Consider the following 21,309-nt stretch of genomic DNA (forward strand, 5'->3'; position numbering starts at 1 on the left):
ACCGTGTTAGAAGTCAGGACAGTGATTTGGGGAGGAAGGCAGGTATTAACTGGGAGGATGTGAAAGGCTTCTGGGTTGCCGGCAGCATTCAATTTCCTAATCTGGGTGATAGTTGTGTTTGCTTTGTGAAAACTCACCCATCTGTATGTTCATGATTTGTGCACTTTTCAGTTGGTACACTATATTTCAATCCAAAAAAAATGGTTAGGGCTTCCCTGGTGGCGCAGTGGTTGGGAATCTGCCTGCCAATGCAGGGGACACGGGTTCGAGCCCTGGTCCGGGAAGATCCCACGTGCCGGGGAGCAACTAAGCCCGTGCACCACAACTACTGAGCCTGCGCTTTAGAGCCCGCGAGCCCCAACTACTGAGCCTGCGTGCCCAGAGCCCATGCTCCACAACAAGACAAGCCACCGCAATGAGAAGCCTGTACACCCTAACAAAGAGTAACTCTCGCTCGCCGCAACTAGAGAAAGCCCGCGCGCAGCAACGAAGACCCAATGCAGCCAAAAATAAATAAATACATAAATTTATTTTTTTTTTTAAAAAAAGGTTAAAGCTCTAAACCTCTGGATTGTGAAGGGCCCCAGAGGCACCCTGCGGAGGGACTTCAATCACATCAATGTAGAACTCAGTCTCCTTGGGAAGAAAAAGAAGAGGCTCCGGGTTGACAAATGGTGGGGGAATAGAAAGGAACTGGCCACTGTTCGCACCATCTGTAGTCACGTACAGAGCACGATCAAGGGTGTTACACTGGGCTTCCGATACAAGATGAGGTCTATGTATGCTCACTTCCCCATCACCGTTGTTATTCAGGAGAATGGTTCTCTTGCTGAAATCCGAAATCTTGGGGGTGAAAAATACATCCGCAGGGGTCGGATGAGGCCAGGTGCTGCTTGTTCAGTATCTCAAGCCCAGAAAGAGGAGCTGATTCTTGAAGGAAGTGACATTGAACTTGTGTCAAATTCAGCTGCTTTGATTCAGCAAGCCACAACAGTTAAAAACAAGGATATCAGAAAATTTTTGGATGGTATCTATGTTTCTGAAAAAGGAACAGTTCAGCAGGCTGATGAATAAGATCTGAGTGATCCAGTTACATAAACCGCAAGAGGCCAGGCTCATATGTGATATTTTAAAAATGAATAAAAGCTCTTTTGACTTGGAAAAAAAAAGAGCAGAAGGGATAAATTGTGATGCATTCTGACTATATAGCAATGCAAATCAATAAGTGATAACCGCACGGACAAACCTCACAACACAGAAAGGACACACGGTATAATTCTCCTTATATAAAACTCAGAAACAGGCAAAAGGAACTTACCGTGTTAGAAGTCAGGACAGTGATTTGGGGAGGAAGGCAGGTATTAACTGGGAGGATGTGAAAGGCTTCTGGGTTGCCGGCAGCATTCAATTTCCTAATCTGGGTGATAGTTGTGTTTGCTTTGTGAAAACTCACCCATCTGTATGTTCATGATTTGTGCACTTTTCAGTTGGTACACTATATTTCAATCCAAAAAAAATGGTTAGGGCTTCCCTGGTGGCGCAGTGGTTGGGAATCTGCCTGCCAATGCAGGGGACACGGGTTCGAGCCCTGGTCCGGGAAGATCCCACGTGCCGGGGAGCAACTAAGCCCGTGCACCACAACTACTGAGCCTGCGCTTTAGAGCCCGCGAGCCCCAACTACTGAGCCTGCGTGCCCAGAGCCCATGCTCCACAACAAGACAAGCCACCGCAATGAGAAGCCTGTACACCCTAACAAAGAGTAACTCTCGCTCGAGCCTGCGTGCCCAGAGCCCATGCTCCACAACAAGACAAGCCACCGCAATGAGAAGCCTGTACACCGTAACAAAGAGTAACTCTCGCTCGCCGCAACTAGAGAAAGCCCGCGCGCAGCAACGAAGACCCAATGCAGCCAAAAATAAATAAATACATAAATTTATTTTTTTTTTTAAAAAAAGGTTAAAGCTCTAAACCTCTGGATCTGAATTTTCTGAGAGGAAACCATTCACTCGTCTAAGAAAAGAAAAGCAACAGGATGATTCCTTTCCAGATTAGCTGAGAAATCTCCCCCCACCCCAATCAGGATCTTTGGTTAAAATTGACACTGATGTACCACATCAATGGCTGCCACAGCAGCCATTCTCTAAGCTTAGTGGCATTTCTGACACTGCCAAGTAATTAGTTCACTAATTTCGCAGAAGCACTGAAAATACCTCCTTCTGGTCAAAATCCAAGTGCACAGCCACAGAGGAGCTCCTGCTACCCCCTGAGCAGCCCTGGCCTGCAGCCGCACACTGCACAGCAGCTTCCGGTGACGTTCGAGGGTTCTGCAAACCCGGGACTGCACCTTCGCCCGCCCCCCCCACCCGCCCCCAAGTGTAGACAGAGACACTCAATGGTTGTTTTCAAAACCAAGACCAACAGGTGGCTCAGATTTGCCTCATCGCAGTTCCTGAGGGAGGGAAGAGAGTAGGGTACAAAGACCGATATATCTGAAAGAGAAAAATTTAACCTCGTTCCTTTGTTTTGTTGATCCCGAGATCCGGCCTCTCTCCGGGCTATGCTTGGAGTTTAGCGAATATAGAATTTACTGTTTTTAAAAAATATTGCTGCAAGTTTACGTTGGGGGTAACAATTATCGTCAAATTCTAGAACATTTGTACGTTGAGGTTTAAGTGGTTCACACAGGCTGACAACACGGCCCTGCACCTGCTCTCAACTTGGATTCCCCAGGACTGAAACAATAGTCAGGGTAACCCTACGATCAGAACCATTCTCAAGACCAAACCACAGGTCAGTGTGTCCATACTATACATGCATCATTCTAACAACCTCACAAGTCTATTCATATTATTATACTATTCTTATCCCCATTTTACAGATAGGAAATAAAGGCTAAAAAAGGTTAAGTAACTTGCCCATAGCCTTGTAGCTAAAGAATGTCAGATCTGGGCCTCAAACCTAGACTTAATCACTGTACTATTCTGCCTCCTGGTGTTTTGAATAATGTGAGCTGGTACTCAGGGAAAGGCAGACAGGCTGCCCAGGCTTGGGTTTGCAGGTGGGAGTAGGAATTCCACAGGCCGGCAAGCCAGCAGTGCCTGGAGTATTACTCAGAGCAGTAAGAACCTCCCAAGGCCTCAGTGTGTGCCTCTGAGAAGTGGGTCTCATCCCCAGCCAAGTATCCAGGGACAGCAGGTTTCCCTGGAGAGGAGGGAATTCAGTGAGGTCCTGAGAAAAGTGTGGGTTTGGGAAGAGTCTATGGAGGAACAGGAATCTATAGGGTGTGGTGACCCTGTAATGTACTACTCCACCTCAGCCCTAAAGGGGGCATTTTATTTACGACTCACCCCACATCAAGTGCGTGGCCTTCACTGGGCCTACCTCTCAACCTTCACGGTAGGCCCTGAGACAGAAGTTTCTGGATCAACAGGAGACCAAGACTGCTAGCAGGTTATTCTCTTGCCCCCTTACCCTCCATCCAGGGCAATGCTGGAGCTACCAGCTGCCAGCTACTGCCACCTTGTTCTCAGCCCCTGCCATTAGAGCCATCCACTCATCCAGCAGGTAGCTACTGAGCACCTACTATGTGCCAGGCACTGTGCTGGGTGCCGGAGTCACAGCACAGAACAAAGCAGACAGAGATCCCTGCCGTCATGGAACTTACCTTCTATATGAATCCATTTATATGAAATGTGCAGAAAAGGCAAATCTACAGAGACAGAAAGTAGCTTTGTAGTTGCCTAGGGTTGTGGGGAGGGGCTGGAGCGACTGCTAAGGGGTAAGGGTTGCAGGGAGGTTCTTTTCGGAGTGATAATAATGTTCTAAAATTGATTATGGTGATGGTTGCACAATTCGGACTGTATTAAAAACCACTTCATTGCACACTTCAAATAGGTGAACTGTCTGGTATGTGAATTATATCTCAGTAGAACTGCTGTATTAAAAACATAATAAGGACCCAAACCCAGAACTTTCAACCTCAAGCTCCATGCTATTTCTATAGCACTAGCCTGCCTTCTATATATATATATATATATATATATATATATATATATGGATGAAAGTGAATGCTATCCAATGAGGTATTGGAAAGACAAATAATAATCTGGGTAAATAACAACGAGAATAAGTAAAATAATTCAATAAATTGGAGAGAGCTTTGTGTCCAGCTTATTACTAATGTACTCCTTAAAATGTTAGGCACATCAATACATCAGTCAGGTTGGGCTCAGTAACAAACAAACCCCAAATCTCAATGGCTCGACGGGAGTTTATTTCACACTCCAGCTCTGTCCACCTAGGGTTGGCTGGGGCTCTGTTTCCTCTCTGATTTGCCCAGGCTGACAGAGAAACCACCAGCCACCAGGGCACAGGTAAAGACAGATCTGGAGGGTCACACAATAGTGATCACATGATCTAGCCCAGAAGTGACACAACACACTTTTCACAACTTGGTGGCTAGAAGTAGTCACATGGCTCCACAAACACAAGGAGGTGGGAAGCACAAGCCCATCACATGCCTAGAAAACAGAAAGGTTTGAAGATTCAGTCAGTAGCACTGATGTTTGCACAGGGAATTAGGGCGTAGTGTGGTTAAGAGCATGGGTTGTGCAGCCAGCATGCAGTCACTCTCTAGCTAGACATCACCACCTCACCTCAGAGAAGTCAATGGGATCTCTTCATGCCTCAGTTTCCTCATCCACAAAATGGGGATAGTAATAGTATGTACCTCCTAGGTTTGTTAGAAGATTGAGTATTTCTATCTGTAAGGAATTTAGAACAGTTCCTGGCAAGTGCTAATATCATAAGTACTACACAACTTGTATTATTTTGGGGAAAAAATTTTTAAGGCAATGTTTTTTTTTTTTTTTTTTTTTTTTTTTTTGTGGTATGCGGGGCTCCCTCTGCTGTGGCCTCTCCCGTTGCGGGGCACAGGCTCCGGACGCGCAGGCCCAGCGGCCATGGCTCACGGGCCCAGCCGCTCCGCGGCATGTGGGATCCTCCCAGACCGGGGCGCGAACCCGGTTCCCCTGCATCGGCAGGCGGACGCGCAACCACTGCGCCACCAGGGAAGCCCCTAAGGCAATGTTTTTATTTATTTTTGTAATATAATTAATGGATGGGCACTGTGTAAAGTATCAGCACAGAAGCCAACACATACAAAGTAGGTACAAAATAAATGGCAGCCTTTATTAGCAGAATACCAGGAGGCCCAGGCCCTGCTTGGCCAGGCCTTGAACCAGCTGCCCGGCCCTCTGGCTTCCAGGTTTCTTTCTTATCTTTAAAAGAGGAGCTGTACAAGGTGATTGCCAAGGTTCTCCAGCACTAAACACTTGGAATTTTTTGATTCATGGGTCACTGACTTGGCCTGATAAGGTATTTTTCATTGTTTACGCTTCATTCTTTGACCATAAAGGATGATCTTCCCCTCCGAATCAAGAGGAGACTAATACGTTCTCTACCTGGTTCAGGAAGGCCAACTTCCCCTGGATTCTGCCCCCTGGCCAGGCCGACCTTTGCTGCCACTGCAGCCCGACTACCAGGAAGCTGTCAGGAGAGGAGCAGGTCCTGGGTGCACTTCCAAGAAAGAGCCTCACCTCCCAGGAGAGCAGAGAGGGTGGGTAACAGTCATCCAGAGGGCAGCTGGCGTCCCCCGGAGCAGGCTGAGCTCACCTCTGCCCACCACTGGGTAAGGACCTCAACACCCCACGCACCCACGCAGAAGGCCCCCGCCCACCTTCACCCTCCCACCCATGTCCCGGGTGGCGGCTACACCTGTGTTAAAGGGGCAGCAGCTGTCACCCTCTTGGTTTAAGGGGAGTCAAACATTCCCAGAGACGTCTCTGTTGTCCATCTGGCCCTGTTCTGGGGTCAGGAACAGGATAAACAAATTTTTAACAAATTTAAAAATGAGGAAGATGTGCTGCGAGGAAAAACAAAAGAAGCTCTCAGTAGAGCGAAGCTTTAAAGAGTAGGGAGCCGTCCACAATATTTCAACCTCAGAGGAACACACTGAGTGTGTGAATAAAATGTGTGTGTACCTAGGAAAAGATATCTCTGGGTGCTGCTATTTTTCAAACGTTAATGAGCCCATCTGATGATTTCAGCCTCGGGAGCTGAGGCCCCTCCTTTTAGGGGCCATTAAAGCCTTCCCCAGTGTAATCTATCACCTGAAACCCTTTCTGCCCTGCAGGATGTGTCTGGGAGCAGGCTCTCATTCTGCTTTCCACTCCATGTGAGGTTCTCCCTCTGCACTGGTGTTAGCATCTCCCCTGGGTGGAATGCCGTGCCCACGGGTAGACGATCCAGGCAAGTCCCACCTTCAGGGCAGAGCTTTCCCTGAATTCTCCAACCTCCCCCCGCATCATTTCTGGGTCACTGTCATCAGCACCCATTTTTTAATAAGGAAAAATATTAAATATTTAACTTGTCTAAAATTTCCATACGAAATGTTTTCACTTTTTTAACGATAAGCTTGAGTGTGCATCTGTGGTTGTAACTTTTTTTTTTCTTTGGCTGTGCCTCTCGGCCTGCGGGCATCTTAGTTCCCCAATCAGGGATTGAACCGGCAACCTCGGCAGTGAAAGCTCAGAGTCCTGACCACTGGGCCGCCAGGGAATTCCCTGTGGTCGTAACTTTTTATATTAGGTTATATATTTGCGATTGTTACATGTAATTTTTTCATTGAAGTATAGTTGATTTACAACGCGTTAATTACTGCTGGACAGCAAAGTAATTCAGTTATTCATATATATACATTCTTCTTTATATATTCTTTTCCATTGTGGTTTATCTCAGGATATTGAACATAGTTCCCTGTGCTATACTGTATGACCTTGTTGTTTATCCATTCTCTGTATAAAAGCTTATACCTACTAACCCCAACCTCCCACTCCATCCCTCCCCTAATCCCCTCCCCCTTGGCAACCACCAGTCTCAATAGCACCCATTTGAAACTGCCTTGTTCCATCTTTGAAGGTTCAAGCCATCAGCCATGTGACTGAGCCCTCCTGGGAATGGATTGTCTAGCCTGTCAAGTTGCAGATGACTGTAACCCCTTGCCAGTGTCTGGACTACAGCCTCACAGGGGACCCCGAGCTGGTACCACTCAGAGAAGCCACTCCCCAACTCCTGACTCACAAGAGCTAAATGAGATAATAAATGCTTATTGTTTTAAATAAGCTCCAGGAATTCCCTGGTGGTCCAGTGGTTAAGACTCATGCTTCCACTGCCATGGGCCTGGATTCAATCCCTGGCTGGGGAACTAAGATCCCACAAACCACAAGGAGCAGCCCCCCCAAAAAAAAAAAAAAAAGTATGGGGTAATTTGTTATGCAGCAATACCTAACTGACTGTAGGTGATAAAGCACCTATAATGATAAGTAATGAAGCAATTTTAATAAAATGTTGATGGTGGAATTTAGGTGGTGGTGGGTATACAGGTGTTCACTGTAAAATTCTTTCAGCTTTGCTGAAGGAAAATTTTCAAAATCAAATGTTAGAGAAGAAAGTGCAGGCTGCACAACAAAAAACTGGCAGCTGGATCAGTCCATGACACAGCTGCAGTTATGGTTCCTGAACGACAGAAGAGAGTGATTTGAAAGGGTTACCAAGGAATATAGTATGTTTTGGAAACATGTCTTTAGAGTGTTATTTATTATATATATTTTAAAGTATCCATTTGTGTATATAAAGTAGTATTAGATGTATTTTACTCATTTTTTTATCCCAACCTCCAATTTTCAAAAAGACACCGATCTGCCAATTTCAGTTTTTATCAACCAGGGCACTTTTCAAGAACCCTATGATTGACAGAACTTAGTATTATGTCAAAAGTAACTTATCCTTCAGATGAGGTCACCGGAATCCATTTATCCTACTCTGTGCTTTGCTTTGTTTGTTCTGTCTGATTTAGTTCCCAAACTAATTAGGCTAGCTTAATTCCCTGTTGCTTTGTCAGGTAATGGTCAGAGGAATTTGATTAACTTTTACAAAATGTACTTGACACAAAGCTGCAAGAAATGGCTATTTCTGGGCTCCAGAGAAATCAGACTGGTCAGAGCAGTGTCGATGCCAGTTCATGTTTTCCTTAACCTTTACCTGGAGCTGACACCCACTCCTGCATATTTTTACAGTGAAAACAGTCTGCTAAAATTTCTGTTCATACCAAATGTTGATAATGTAATTTTAGACAAACAGTGTGACTAGCCTAGTCTTTTTATGTAATGACATGAACCAGAAAAACATTTTGTGATAAACAGAAATCCAGACTCATTACTTTCTCCAAATAAAAATAAACTGAAATCTGCCTGTCAGTGATGAGGCCCACTTTGTTTATTTTATAGACATCACAGGGTCATCACAATGTAATTTATTATGAGCTCCTCCATTACAAAGTACACAGCACTGTACTAAAGATAAGCTTGGGAAATACTGACAGTTGGATTTGGTGTTTAACGTAGAGTTTTATGTTGTGGGTGGTATCTTCTCAACACCGGCCAAGCTAACAAAACGAGAAGGAGGGGCCCTGCCATACTCACCGCAGACAAGTGGGAGGTCACGGGGACTGGGAGTCCGCTTGTTTAACCTCACCTCATCCTCCTCCTGGTTGGAGGGCAGAAAGCTAAAAACTACACTTTGCAGATCCCACACCTGCAGCTAGAGATTGGGATGTGATCCAACCAGAGGCACGTCTGCCAAATTAGGAAGCCAAGAGGAGGCCTGGCCTGTACAGCGGTGACCGGGGAGCAAGGTGCGGAGACGGGAGGTTTTTCTGTAGCCGCTTTCCAGGACCATTCTCCTGCCTGGTGGTGGCAGGCCTCTCTCCACTCAGGCTGCCTGATCCCTGAAACACAGGCAGGGAATGGGTTCTTTTTTTTTTTTTTAATTAATTTATATTTTATTGAAGTATAACTGATTTACAATGTTGTGTTAGTTTCAGGTGTACAGCAAAGTGATTCAGTTATACACATACGTGTGTGTATAAATATACATATATACACACACATACATATATATTCTTTTTCAGATTCTTTTCCCATATAGGTTATTACAAAATATTGAGTATAGTTCCCTGTGCTATACAGTAGGTCCTTGTTGGTTATCTATTTTATATATAGTAGTGCGTATCTGCGAATCCCAAATTCCTAATTTATCCCTCCCCCATACCTTTCCCCTTTGGTAACCATAAATTTGTTTTTGAAGTCTGTGAGTCTGTTTCTGTTTGTAAATAAATCTATTTGTATCACCTTTTTAGAGTCCACATATAAGTGATATCATATGGTATTTGTCTTTGACTTACTTCACTTAGTATGACAATCTCTAGGTCCACCCATGTTGCTGCAAATAGCATTATTTCATTCTTTTTTATGGCTGAGTAATATTCCACTGTGTGTGTGTGTGTGTGTGTGTGTGTGTGTGTGTGTGTGTGTGTGTGTGTCTGTGTCTGTGTCTGTGTATACCACATCATTTAAGTTGCTTCCATGTCTTGGCTATTGTAAATAGTGCTGCAGTGAACCCTGGGGTGCATGTATCTTTTCAAATTATGGTTTTCTCTGGATATACACTCAGGAGTAGGATTGCCAGATCATATGGTAGCTCTATTTTTAGCTATTTAAGGAACCTCCATACTGTTCTCCACAGTGGCTGTACCAATTTACATTCCCACCAACCGTGCAGGAGGGTTTCCTTTTCAGGGAGTGGGTTCTTGAATCCACAGCCCCAGTTAACATCCTCTGAGTTGGGAGCCTGCTGGTAGGCCCGTCCATCAAACTTCTGGGAATCACCCCAGGGCCAAGCCTACAGCTCCTCAGAGCTCTCTCCCTTCCAGTAAGTCTGTGACCACTTAATCCCCATCTCTTCCTGCTTAAAGTATCAATACTTAGAGTGGTTTCTGTTTCCTGCACTGAACCCTTACTTATTCACAACAGAAATCCTATGTCTTTTAAATTATTAAAAAATGTTAATGCAATTAACCCTCCTCCGTTTACTTTCCAAAGCTCAATCTCTCAACATGGGTGAAGGGCAGCAAAGGCCTGGAGTGAACAAGAATACAGAGGCCTGGTAAGGAGTGGTGAACCACATAGTGCCGGGGTAGGGTCAGGCCCACTGCCTGCAGCGGGTGGAGGATGCCCGGGGAAACCAAAACCAGAAGGCTGAACTCAAGTAGATGTAACGGGCCGATCAGCTACAACACCCGCCTGTGGACACACAGGGCATGGAAACCAGGCTCAGTGCTTTACTGTCAAAGCACACACCACATAAAGTGTGACGGAGCAGCTCTTTTCCATGTGTGATTTAATCGAGCACTTCCTCGCTGTGGTTTCACAGTGATTTAGATCTGCAGTTAAAGGGAAAGGCAGGAAGCATTCTACTTGATTCAAAGCCAGCAGTTCCGAGTTCCAGTCCCAATGCTGCTACGGCTGACCAGATGGACAAATCGCTGACCTGCTTCCTGTGTGTGTCAGGACTGTCCTGCAAGACGACAAGCCCCTCAATAACAATAGTAGCAGCTGGCCTTTACTGAGGACCCGCCACATGCCAGGACCCTGTATGCATCTCATTTAACCTCACAACCACTCCATCAGGTGGACATTACTCAAGAGGTCCGGAATGTGACCACTCTGCCTCGTTTTCCTACCACCATCCTGGTCCAGGCCTCCATCCCATCTCACCTGTGTGCTGCACAGCCTCTTGCCTGGTCTTTCTGTTCCAGCCCTTCCCCTCCCCCCACGACTGTCCCTCATCACAACTGCCAAGGTGATGAAACCTTAAGTCAGATCGTGTCACTCTTCTACATTTTCAAACCCCCATCCCCCAGCCCCGAACACGGCTTCCCACATGGCCCAGAAAAAAAGTGCAGGTCTGTGCAAAGCCCTCTGGGATCTGCTCCCCCTTTCCTCTCTGATCGCATCCTCTAGTCCCCTGGCCCACTCTACCCCACTCTACACTGGCCTCCCTGCTACTCTTCCAACATACCAGGTACCCCCTGCCTCAGGACCTCTGCACTGTTGTTCCTCTATATAGTATGTAAATGGCCCTCCCCCTCAGCCCCTACGGGTGTTTGCACAAATGTTACCTTACTGGTGATGCCTTCTCTGACTACCTTGCTTAAAATTACAGTCTTAGCGTTTAGCACTACTTACGACATTTATTTTGTTTACTGTGTTTCGCCCTCTAGCATCACAACGGTAGGAATTGTTTTGTTCAAGGCTAGATCAGCCACATAGTAGTCCACGTAACAAATATTTGTTGAATTAAATAAATAAATGAAGAATCTAAGGCATTAGGTAGCTTCCCGCGTCTGCAGAGGTAGTAGGGCGCGGTGCTAGGAGCCAAACTCAGGTTCCATCCGACGGAGAAGCCCACACTCCGTACAGGGCACCCTCCTTCCATACAGGAAACCCTCCTTCCACATCCCAGGGGCTGTTAGAGATGCAGCAGGCGTAAGATAAATATGTGCACTCATGTGTTCCTACTTTCTGTCCTCTTCTCTACCCAGGAGAGGTGCTCCTCCTTAGACGCTGGGCCCAACCACACTGCTTCCTAACCAGGCAGAGAACATGACTTAGAGGCAGGGGGACCCACTTTCCTCGTCCTCCTTCCAATCCTGCCTTGAGAGCCCCAGCGGCCAAAAGGCACTAGATCCACCCACCGTTCTAACGCAAAAGGCTGGGCACTGCCTGACAGGCACTGTAGTGTAGCCCAGTCACGTCGGCAAGAGGGCTTCTGCAGATTACCCCAGATTCCGGCTGCAAGGACTGCATGGGTCCAAGCCAAGCACTCTGCTGCCTGAGGACTGGAGAGAGTGGAGGGGCTCCTGCAGCACCAGCGGGAGGCTGGGGAGGGAGCGATGGAGGGGCTACAGCCTGGGTTAGACAGAACTAAGGGCGGCAGCAGCAGAGCCTGGTCCAAGTCCTGTCAGGATCACCCCACCGGCACCCCTCCCTGGGTTGAATGCAGTAAATCTTCCAGGAGGCAGACTAACGGTCTAACTAACGGTCTCTCTGCTAGAGACTGGCAGGCTTTCGTGTCATACCCCACGTTGAGATCTCTGTGTTTTTAATTAAGTGAATTAATATAAATACCAGGCTTAGAATAGTACAATGTGTAGGCCACATAGTAAGGCCTACACTTCTGTAGCTATTATCCTAATGGGATTTAATTGCTTTATTTTCTTGACAACAGCCAAAAGCTCAAAAAGGGTCCTGTCAGGTAAGGAATGCGAGGATTGAATCTGCATATGCTTTAAAAAGCTGCTTTTTCAAAATATTTATTTATTGGCCCAGACAGGTCTAAAAAATAAGACTAGGCTGTAAGCTTGGTAGCCAGGAATCTGGATTTATTTCTTTTCATATGTCTATTGAGATGTTGAAATGGTTATTCTGCCTGAGATAATTACAGTTAGATTATTTTTATTATGGTTATGTTAATTATAGGAATGTTATGTTATTTTAAATGACTATATATATGTAAACAAAAAAATTTTTTTCAAGTAAATAGGCAGGAGGGAGGGAGATGCAAGAGGGAAGAGATATGGGAACGTATGTATATGTATAACTGATTCACTTTGTTGTAAAGCAGAAACTAACACACCATTGTAAAACAGTTATACTCCAATAAAGATGTTAAAAAAAAAAAAGTAAATAGGCAGTGTAAATCCCAGTTCTATTATTGTAATGATTCCCATTATTGCTGTGAAGAAATGTGGCAGACCTCACGAGAAAAAATTACAAACATCCAATAACCAGTGAGGAAATGGAATAAACAGAAATTTTAGGGCAAGTGTAATTTAATGTTAACGAGAATGTAGGGGCTATAAGTAATGGTGCTAATTGTGTACAGTGGCGGCCATCTAGAACTTTCAGCCGAAAACCAGTGAGGGTGAGCATCTGAAAATCTATCCTGCAAACCAGACCCATTAAATTAAAGGAGGAGAGAAATCAGACAGGTCGGTGTGTGCTGGGGCATAATGTTGTCTGCACCACACAATTCAAGTCTACGCTTTGTTTTTGAAGAGAACTTTCTCATATTAAAGACTCAGCACCACGATGCCTTTTCAATGAAAAGGAATGCAAAAGAAGAATCTGCATTACAGCACTCCATATCAGGGAACACACAAATAAATGCCCATTCACTCCAGTGTGAGAAACAATCTTTTTCAAGTGTCTCCAAGTGGATGTCACCTCTAAAGCCCCTCCCCAAGTCACTGAAATAAGTACTTTGCTTTGATGCAAAGACACTGCAGGATACACCGTCGACAGGCGTTTTGTTACGCTGTTTCCTTCCAGAGAGAGATGCCTGCGGCTTAGAGACAAGCGGTAAGGCCGAGCTCTGAATAAGGGGGACCTTCTCATGGCTGGGAGTCCTGTCAAGCTCATCAAAGAAACGTGTTTCTAAAGAGTGTTTAAGCTGAAGGAGTTCCGAGCAACCCCATATGGACAGTGTGTGTGCTCTTGTGCAAGGCCTTGCCCTTTTGCATGCAGGCGTAAATGGAGCCCCGTGGTTTAAGCTGTGGAGGGCAGACCCAAGAGGCGTTTTTGGCTGAAAGAAAGTTTTCGTCTGTTTTTATAAGCATGTGCTCCTTCAAGGGCCAAACACTGGAAATACATAGGAACTAGCCTGGTGCTTCCATAAGAGAAAATGATTAGACAGGTCTACGTCTTGATGTTGTCGGTAGGATTTATGTACCCTGTAAAGAGAAGGCAACCTGGAGAAGGAGCATTCCGATCACGATGTGTCCCCCACTTGGAATGCAGCCTTGATGCTGGAGGCTTGAGGAATCAAGGAGGGCGCGTAACAGAGGTGAAAGGGAAGCCAGGCTAAACTGAAGAGAGGCGCAGATGGGAAGGGGACCTTGGGCATTTCCTCCAGGTTGCCCAAGCCAGTGTAGCCAGGGGCTTCCCTGGTGGCGCAGTGGTTAAGAATCCGCCTGCCAACGCAGGGGACACGGGTTCGCGCCCTGGTCCGGGAAGATCCCACGTACCGCGGAGCAACCAGGCCCGTGAGCCACAACCACTGAGCCTGCTCTCTAGAGCCCGTGCTCTGTAACAAGAGAAGCCACTGCAATGAGAAGCCCGTGCACCACACGAAGAGTGACCTCCGCTCGCCCCAAGTAGAGAAAGCCCGCGTGCCGCAACGAAGACCCAACGCAGCCAAAAATAAATAAATAAATAAATAAAACTTAAAAATGAAAATGAATCAAGGAGGGCGCGTAACAGAGGTGAAAGGGAAGCCAGGCTAAACTGAAGAGAGGCGCAGATGGGAAGGGGACCTTGGGCATTTCCTCCAGGTTGCCCAAGCCAGTGTAGCCAGGGGCTTCCCTGGTGGCGCAGTGGTTAAGAATCCGCCTGCCAACGCAGGGGACACGGGTTCGCGCCCTGGTCCGGGAAGATCCCACGTACCGCGGAGCAACCAGGCCCGTGAGCCACAACCACTGAGCCTGCTCTCTAGAGCCCGTGCTCTGTAACAAGAGAAGCCACTGCAATGAGAAGCCCGTGCACCACACGAAGAGTGACCTCCGCTCGCCCCAAGTAGAGAAAGCCCGCGTGCCACAACGAAGACCCAACGCAGCCAAAAATAAATAAATAAATAAAATTTAAAAATGAAAATATTAGAAGGGAAATCTGTTATCCTTATAGACAGATGTCTGAGTTAAGTATTGTAATTATATACTGCAGACCTGGTAGACACACCAGATTTATACATCACACCCTAGATTGCCACATGGAACACCCTGAACACAGCAGGAGTGTTATATCTTAGCTAAATTACAAGTTTGGCTCTTTTATCTTCTCCATTACCCAAGAACCCACGTTTTCTAAAGATATTTAACTCCTTAGCTATAGAAAAGCAGGAGATAAACATACATGCATACACTAAACTATTTACAAAAAGTAAGCGATAGAACATCTGGGATTGGCTTCTAAATAATCCAAGAGGGTGGGAGAGAAAATCAGAGGAGGCCAGTAGATGAAACAAGATTGACTGTAAGTCCCTAATTATTGAATCTGGGAGTGAGGTACATGTGGGTGACTTGTACTAGTCTCTCTAGTTTTGAAATTGCCACAAAAGAAAGTTGGGTTTTTTAAATAGCTCTGGAACAAATACTGATACATACTTCACGGATGAACCTTAAAAAAAAGCTGAATGAAAGTAGCCAAACACAAAAAACAAATACTATATGATTCTGTTTATACGGAATGTTTAGAAAAGGCAAATGTATAGAGGCAGAAAGAAGACAGATGGTTGCCTGGAGCTAGAGGCAGGGGTTAGAACTGATTGCAAATGGGCACAAGCTCACGAAGAGTGATGAAAATGTTCTAAAACTGCACTGTGGTGATGGCTGTACAACTGTAGAAATTTACTAAAATATATATGGATGTGTTATGGTATGTGACTTATACCTCAATAAAGCTATTTTAAAAATAGCTCCAAAGACAGGGAGAGAGAGAAATGGCATCCACTGTTACTTGTTAGTACTACACTTAGGAAGATAAGGCTTGCAGGAGTGATTAAAAAAAAAAAAAAAAGAATTTCCATCTAGAACTTTCAGCCGAAAACCAGTGAGGGTGAGCATCTGAAAATCTATCCTGCAAACCAGACCCATTAAATTAAAGGAGGAGAGAAATCAGACAGGTCGGTGTGTGCTGGGGCATAATGTTGTCTGCACCACACAATTCAAGTCTACGCTTTGTTTTTGAAGAGAACTTTCTCATATTAAAGACTCAGCACCACGATGCCTTTTCAATGAAAAGGAATGCAAAAGAAGAATCTGCATTACAGCACTCCATATCAGGGAACACACAAATAAATGCCCATTCACTCCAGTGTGAGAAACAATCTTTTTCAAGTGTCTCCAAGTGGATGTCACCTCTAAAGCCCCTCCCCAAGTCACTGAAATAAGTACTTTGCTTTGATGCAAAGACACTGCAGGATACACCGTCGACAGGCGTTTTGTTACGCTGTTTCCTTCCAGAGAGAGATGCCTGCGGCTTAGAGACAAGCGGTAAGGCCGAGCTCTGAATAAGGGGGACCTTCTCATGGCTGGGAGTCCTGTCAAGCTCATCAAAGGAACGTGTTTCTAAAGAATGTTTAAGCTGAAGGAGTTCCGAGCAACCCCATATGGACAGTGTGTGTGCTCTTGTGCAAGGCCTTGCCCTTTTGCATGCAGGCGTAAATGGAGCCCCGTGGTTTAAGCTGTGGAGGGCAGACCCAAGAGGCGTTTTTGGCTGAAAGAAAGTTTTCGTCTGTTTTTATAAGCATGTGCTCCTTCAAGGGCCAAACACTGGAAATACATAGGAACTAGCCTGGTGCTTCCATAAGAGAAAATGATTAGACAGGTCTACGTCTTGATGTTGTCGGTAGGATTTATGTACCCTGTAAAGAGAAGGCAACCTGGAGAAGGAGCATTCCGATCACGATGTGTCCCCCACTTGGAATGCAGCCTTGATGCTGGAGGCTTGAGGAATCAAGGAGGGCGCGTAACAGAGGTGAAAGGGAAGCCAGGCTAAACTGAAGAGAGGCGCAGATGGGAAGGGGACCTTGGGCATTTCCTCCAGGTTGCCCAAGCCAGTGTAGCCAGGGGCTTCCCTGGTGGCGCAGTGGTTAAGAATCCGCCTGCCAACGCAGGGGACACGGGTTCGCGCCCTGGTCCGGGAAGATCCCACGTACCGCGGAGCAACCAGGCCCGTGAGCCACAACCACTGAGCCTGCTCTCTAGAGCCCGTGCTCTGTAACAAGAGAAGCCACTGCAATGAGAAGCCCGTGCACCACACGAAGAGTGACCTCCGCTCGCCCCAAGTAGAGAAAGCCCGCGTGCCGCAACGAAGACCCAACGCAGCCAAAAATAAATAAATAAATAAATAAAACTTAAAAATGAAAATATTAGAAGGGAAATCTGTTATCCTTATAGACAGATGTCTGAGTTAAGTATTGTAATTATATACTGCAGACCTGGTAGACACACCAGATTTATACATCACACCCTAGATTGCCACATGGAACACCCTGAACACAGCAGGAGTGTTATATCTTAGCTAAATTACAAGTTTGGCTCTTTTATCTTCTCCATTACCCAAGAACCCACGTTTTCTAAAGATATTTAACTCCTCAGCTATAGAAAAGCAGGAGATAAACATACATGCATACACTAAACTATTTACAAAAAGTAAGCGATAGAACATCTGGGATTGGCTTCTAAATAATCCAAGAGGGTGGGAGAGAAAATCAGAGGAGGCCAGTAGATGAAACAAGATTGACTGTAAGTCCCTAATTATTGAATCTGGGAGTGAGGTACATGTGGGTGACTTGTACTAGTCTCTCTAGTTTTGAAATTGCCACAAAAGAAAGTTGGGTTTTTTAAATAGCTCTGGAACAAATACTGATACATACTTCACGGATGAACCTTAAAAAAAAGCTGAATGAAAGTAGCCAAACACAAAAAACAAATACTATATGATTCTGTTTATACGGAATGTTTAGAAAAGGCAAATGTATAGAGGCAGAAAGAAGACAGATGGTTGCCTGGAGCTAGAGGCAGGGGTTAGAACTGATTGCAAATGGGCACAAGCTCACGAAGAGTGATGAAAATGTTCTAAAACTGCACTGTGGTGATGGCTGTACAACTGTAGAAATTTACTAAAATATATATGGATGTGTTATGGTATGTGACTTATACCTCAATAAAGCTATTTTAAAAATAGCTCCAAAGACAGGGAGAGAGAGAAATGGCATCCACTGTTACTTGTTAGTACTACACTTAGGAAGATAAGGCTTGCAGGAGTGATTAAAAAAAATAAAAAAAAAAAAGAATTTTGACAAAAGAACACTTTTCAAGGATTTCACTAATGTCATAGAAAAGCAGCGTCTAGTCATACATAACATTTCTCGTAGACTTCCTACAAATCTGAAAATGAGAAATAGAAAAAGGAAAAAAGCAAACAAGGTCTGGGCAGTGAGTCCAGCGTTTCTGCAGAGTAGGAACTTACTAGACAAGGAGAAGGCGATTAGAACCCTCTGTTTACAAAAGTCATAAAGCAGGAGACAAAAAAAGAAAAAAATATGCCAAATAAAAAACAAGCAAAAAATAAATGTGGTTTAAAGGTTGTAATTCCATTTTAAAGATCCTCAATTATCAGCGGGTGCCAGCAACAATTTGTTTTTGTTTTTGTCATTCAGGAGAATCTAATCCATTCAAAATCACCTTAGATTAAACCCACCTAGTAAGGAAAATTAATTTGCAACTTCGTTTTCTTTTGTGAAAGAAAGCATCTCTGACACGTTAGAATTTACACCAAAACAGAATAAAGGAGGCTGCAAAGTCATCCACAGCAGGGGCATTGTGCTTGCGGTAGAAGCTTTGTCTGCTGCAGACTGAGAAGTAAAACAACTTGAATTTTTCATCAATATTGTCTATCAAACAATAACTGCTAGAATTAACACTTAGGTGTTGGGACAAACTTCTTACTTACAGACCTCATAAATTCTCAAATTCTGAAACTTAGTAAGTTTGTTGTCACTTGATTAAAAAAAACAGTGGGATTTAAATTTTAAATTTCCCCAGGGCACATTCCCCTAAAGGGCAAGGGTGGGGAAGAGACAGATGTCCTGGGCCTGAGTACTACACATGGGCACCAGGCTTCACATCATCTCTGCCCACACCTCCAGTCCACACACGGACTTCAGTTAGCGTCCTGCAGGCTTGTTACAAACAGGATCCTGGCTGGTGATCCACTCTGCCCTCTGACAACCCTTGATCATGCCAACAGAACCTTACCTTCTAAGTACTCCAGATAACCCCACACCCCTTCATACACAGAATTCTGTTCTGTTGTTCATTAAACCATTGTCTTCCCAAATGAAACTCCTAAGTACTTACAAAAAAACAAAACAAGGGACTTCCCCGGTGGTCCAGTGGTTAATACTCCAAGCTCCCAATGCAGGGGGCCCGGTTCGATCCCAGGTCAGAGAACTAGATCCCGCATGCATGCCGCAACTAAAAGATCCCGCGCATGCTGCGATGGAAGATTCCACGTGCCGCAGCTAAGACCCGGCGCAGCCAAATAAATAAATAAATATTAAAACAACAACAATCACAAAATCCCACTTGCTAATAATCCTTCTCTTCAGTATTCCTGAGACCTGGAGAAGGATAATTCCAGAGTTTTCGTTTTCGACAGGCTCAGTACGATGTCCTGAAGACCTAAGGCAGCCCCCAGTTAGCTCCGGGAGTCTGTCCCACCTTTAATGGGGGCCCTTGGGGTTGCACCCGAGCACGCACACACGCTGGTCTGGAGTGGCAGCCCCGGGTTCCAATCCTGACTCCACCATCACTAGACGTGAGAACCTGGACAGGTCCAAAACGTTCTGAGCCTCAGTTTCTTCACTCCAAAAAATGGAGATAATACCTACGACTTGAAGGCGGTAAAAGGTTAAACAAGATAAAGAAAAAGTGTCCTAGCGAGCCCACAGCGCAGGGCTGGGGTGAAATAAACGTGAGCCAAATTCCATATAATTAGCATACTGGATTCCTGCAAAGCTCTAGGAGAGAGTTTCAGTTTGACAAGCAAAAAAGCACTATTGTCTCATCCTGTAGTAGAAAAATAAGCCTGTAGAAGAGAACTGGAAAATACCGCGAAAGCAGGGCCTCCCGTTCCCTGAAGCACCAGCAGGAGCTACTTATAGAGTCGTCGAGCTGATTCCATTTATCTCCTACCTGTAAATCCCTTTATTTATTTATTACCTGTCTCCACAGCAGGAGACAGGCCGGCAACTACCTGCTCAGATGTGAGTCCAGCAACAGATCTGGACCTGGTTGTGCCCTGGTCCTCCCTAGAGGGATCAGGTCATTTTGAAGGCAGACCCCTCCTCCCCTGTTATGGAAGAGACCCTCCCACAGCCTCCTCCCACAGACACCAGTCTTGAAGTTAGACCTGCCCTGTCCCCACCCCCAGGCCACAGGGTTCCTGCCAAATCAGGTCCTTCAGATCCTTAGAATGACCACGGGGCTTCTTATCAGCTGCCAAATGTTTCCAGGGTGGGCCCCAAACCGGCAATCAATTTCCTCTTCCCACATGGTGATTTATCTAAAATTCTCTCTGATGTCACAGTGAGTTTCCTAACATCAGCCCTCCTGGGTTGAATCCAAACAATAACATTCAGGGAGGGGCAGGTGCTGCTTTCTAAGGCGTGGGGCAGGGGTGGGGGGAGAGTTGGGGACCAGAGTGACCTGTAAACTGGTTCTGCTAAAGAAGACGGCATGCCCACGCTGCTAGGGCGTCTGGAGAGGCAAGAGAGGTTGATTGCAGGAGACGAGAGAGAACCTTGCAAGGAGCCACTTTTCCAATTAGGCAGCTGCAGCATGTAGCTCTCCAAAAGTTCCCCCATCGGCATAAGCTCGGTTGTTGATATAGTTTGGGTTGGCTTTTATGGTCTTTCTGAGTCTGGAAAATACTGCTTAAGAGAATTGTGACAAAGACCCTCTCCTAACCAAACTCACATCGGCCCCCGTCCGTGCCGGGCCTGCAGAGCCCAGTTTTAGCGAGAATCCCGCTAAGTCAGTTTAGTACCCTTAATACCTCCCACTCTTAATACCTGATCACCCTCAATATCTGATCAAATTCCTCATCCCCCACCATCCGGCCTTCAGCAGGAATCCTGTTCGGTTAGCAAGAATTCTTCTTACCCTTGAGGTCTCCTCTTAGTAATTTTCCCTCCACCCCTCCAACCTGCTCCTTGGCTACAAATCCCCACTTGTACTTGTCATATCGGGGCTGAGACGGATCTCTCTCCCCTACAGCAGTAGTAGACACCTGTCACGATATTCCTGAATAAAGTCTTCCTTACCATTTTAACATGTGTCATAATAATCCTTCCTTTAACAATGGTTAGTGGGTTGAACGGCGGCCCCCCAAAAGTTACGTCCATGCCCTAAGACTGGGAACCTGTGAGTATGACCTTACATGGCAAAAGAGTGGATATTACTTTTGGGGGCCCTGAATGCAATCACATGTATCCTTATAAGAGAGAGGCAGAGGGCGTTTTGGGACACAGACATGCAGAGACATAAAGAGGAATCAGTGATGGGAAGACAGAAGCAAAGACTGGAGTGATGTGGCCCCAAGCCAAGAAATATCTTCACCCCCGGTAGCTGCAAGAGTCAAGAACAGAATCTGCTCTAGAGCCTCTGGAGGGAGCCTGCCCAGCCCCCATCTGGATGCTGGACTCCTGGCTTCCAGGGTTGTGAGAGAGTAAATTTCTGTTGTTTTATGCCACCCGGTTTGTAGTAATTTGTTACAGCAGCCTCAGGAA

The 21,309-nt window shown here is 45.6% G+C and overlaps 2 protein-coding genes across 3 annotated transcripts in view; one reads left to right on the forward strand and one right to left on the reverse strand.

Annotated features, from left to right (window-relative positions):
- The window catches only part of ANKRD6 (ankyrin repeat domain 6), a 215,439-nt gene that overhangs the window by 126,380 nt on the left and 67,750 nt on the right, over nucleotides 1–21,309 (reverse strand). The gene's annotated exons all lie outside the window — the stretch shown is intronic.
- Nucleotides 416–1,155, forward strand: LOC112062421 (60S ribosomal protein L9-like). The gene is made up of 2 exons (XM_055087393.1): nucleotides 416–443; nucleotides 557–1,155. Exons 1-2 carry the CDS (start codon nucleotides 416–418, stop codon nucleotides 1,072–1,074), a joined length of 546 nt encoding a protein of 181 aa, XP_054943368.1. The 3' UTR covers nucleotides 1,075–1,155.

Source organism: Physeter macrocephalus, chromosome 10, assembly GCF_002837175.3.
Source record: "Physeter macrocephalus isolate SW-GA chromosome 10, ASM283717v5, whole genome shotgun sequence".
Lineage (NCBI taxonomy): Eukaryota > Metazoa > Chordata > Mammalia > Artiodactyla > Physeteridae > Physeter > Physeter macrocephalus.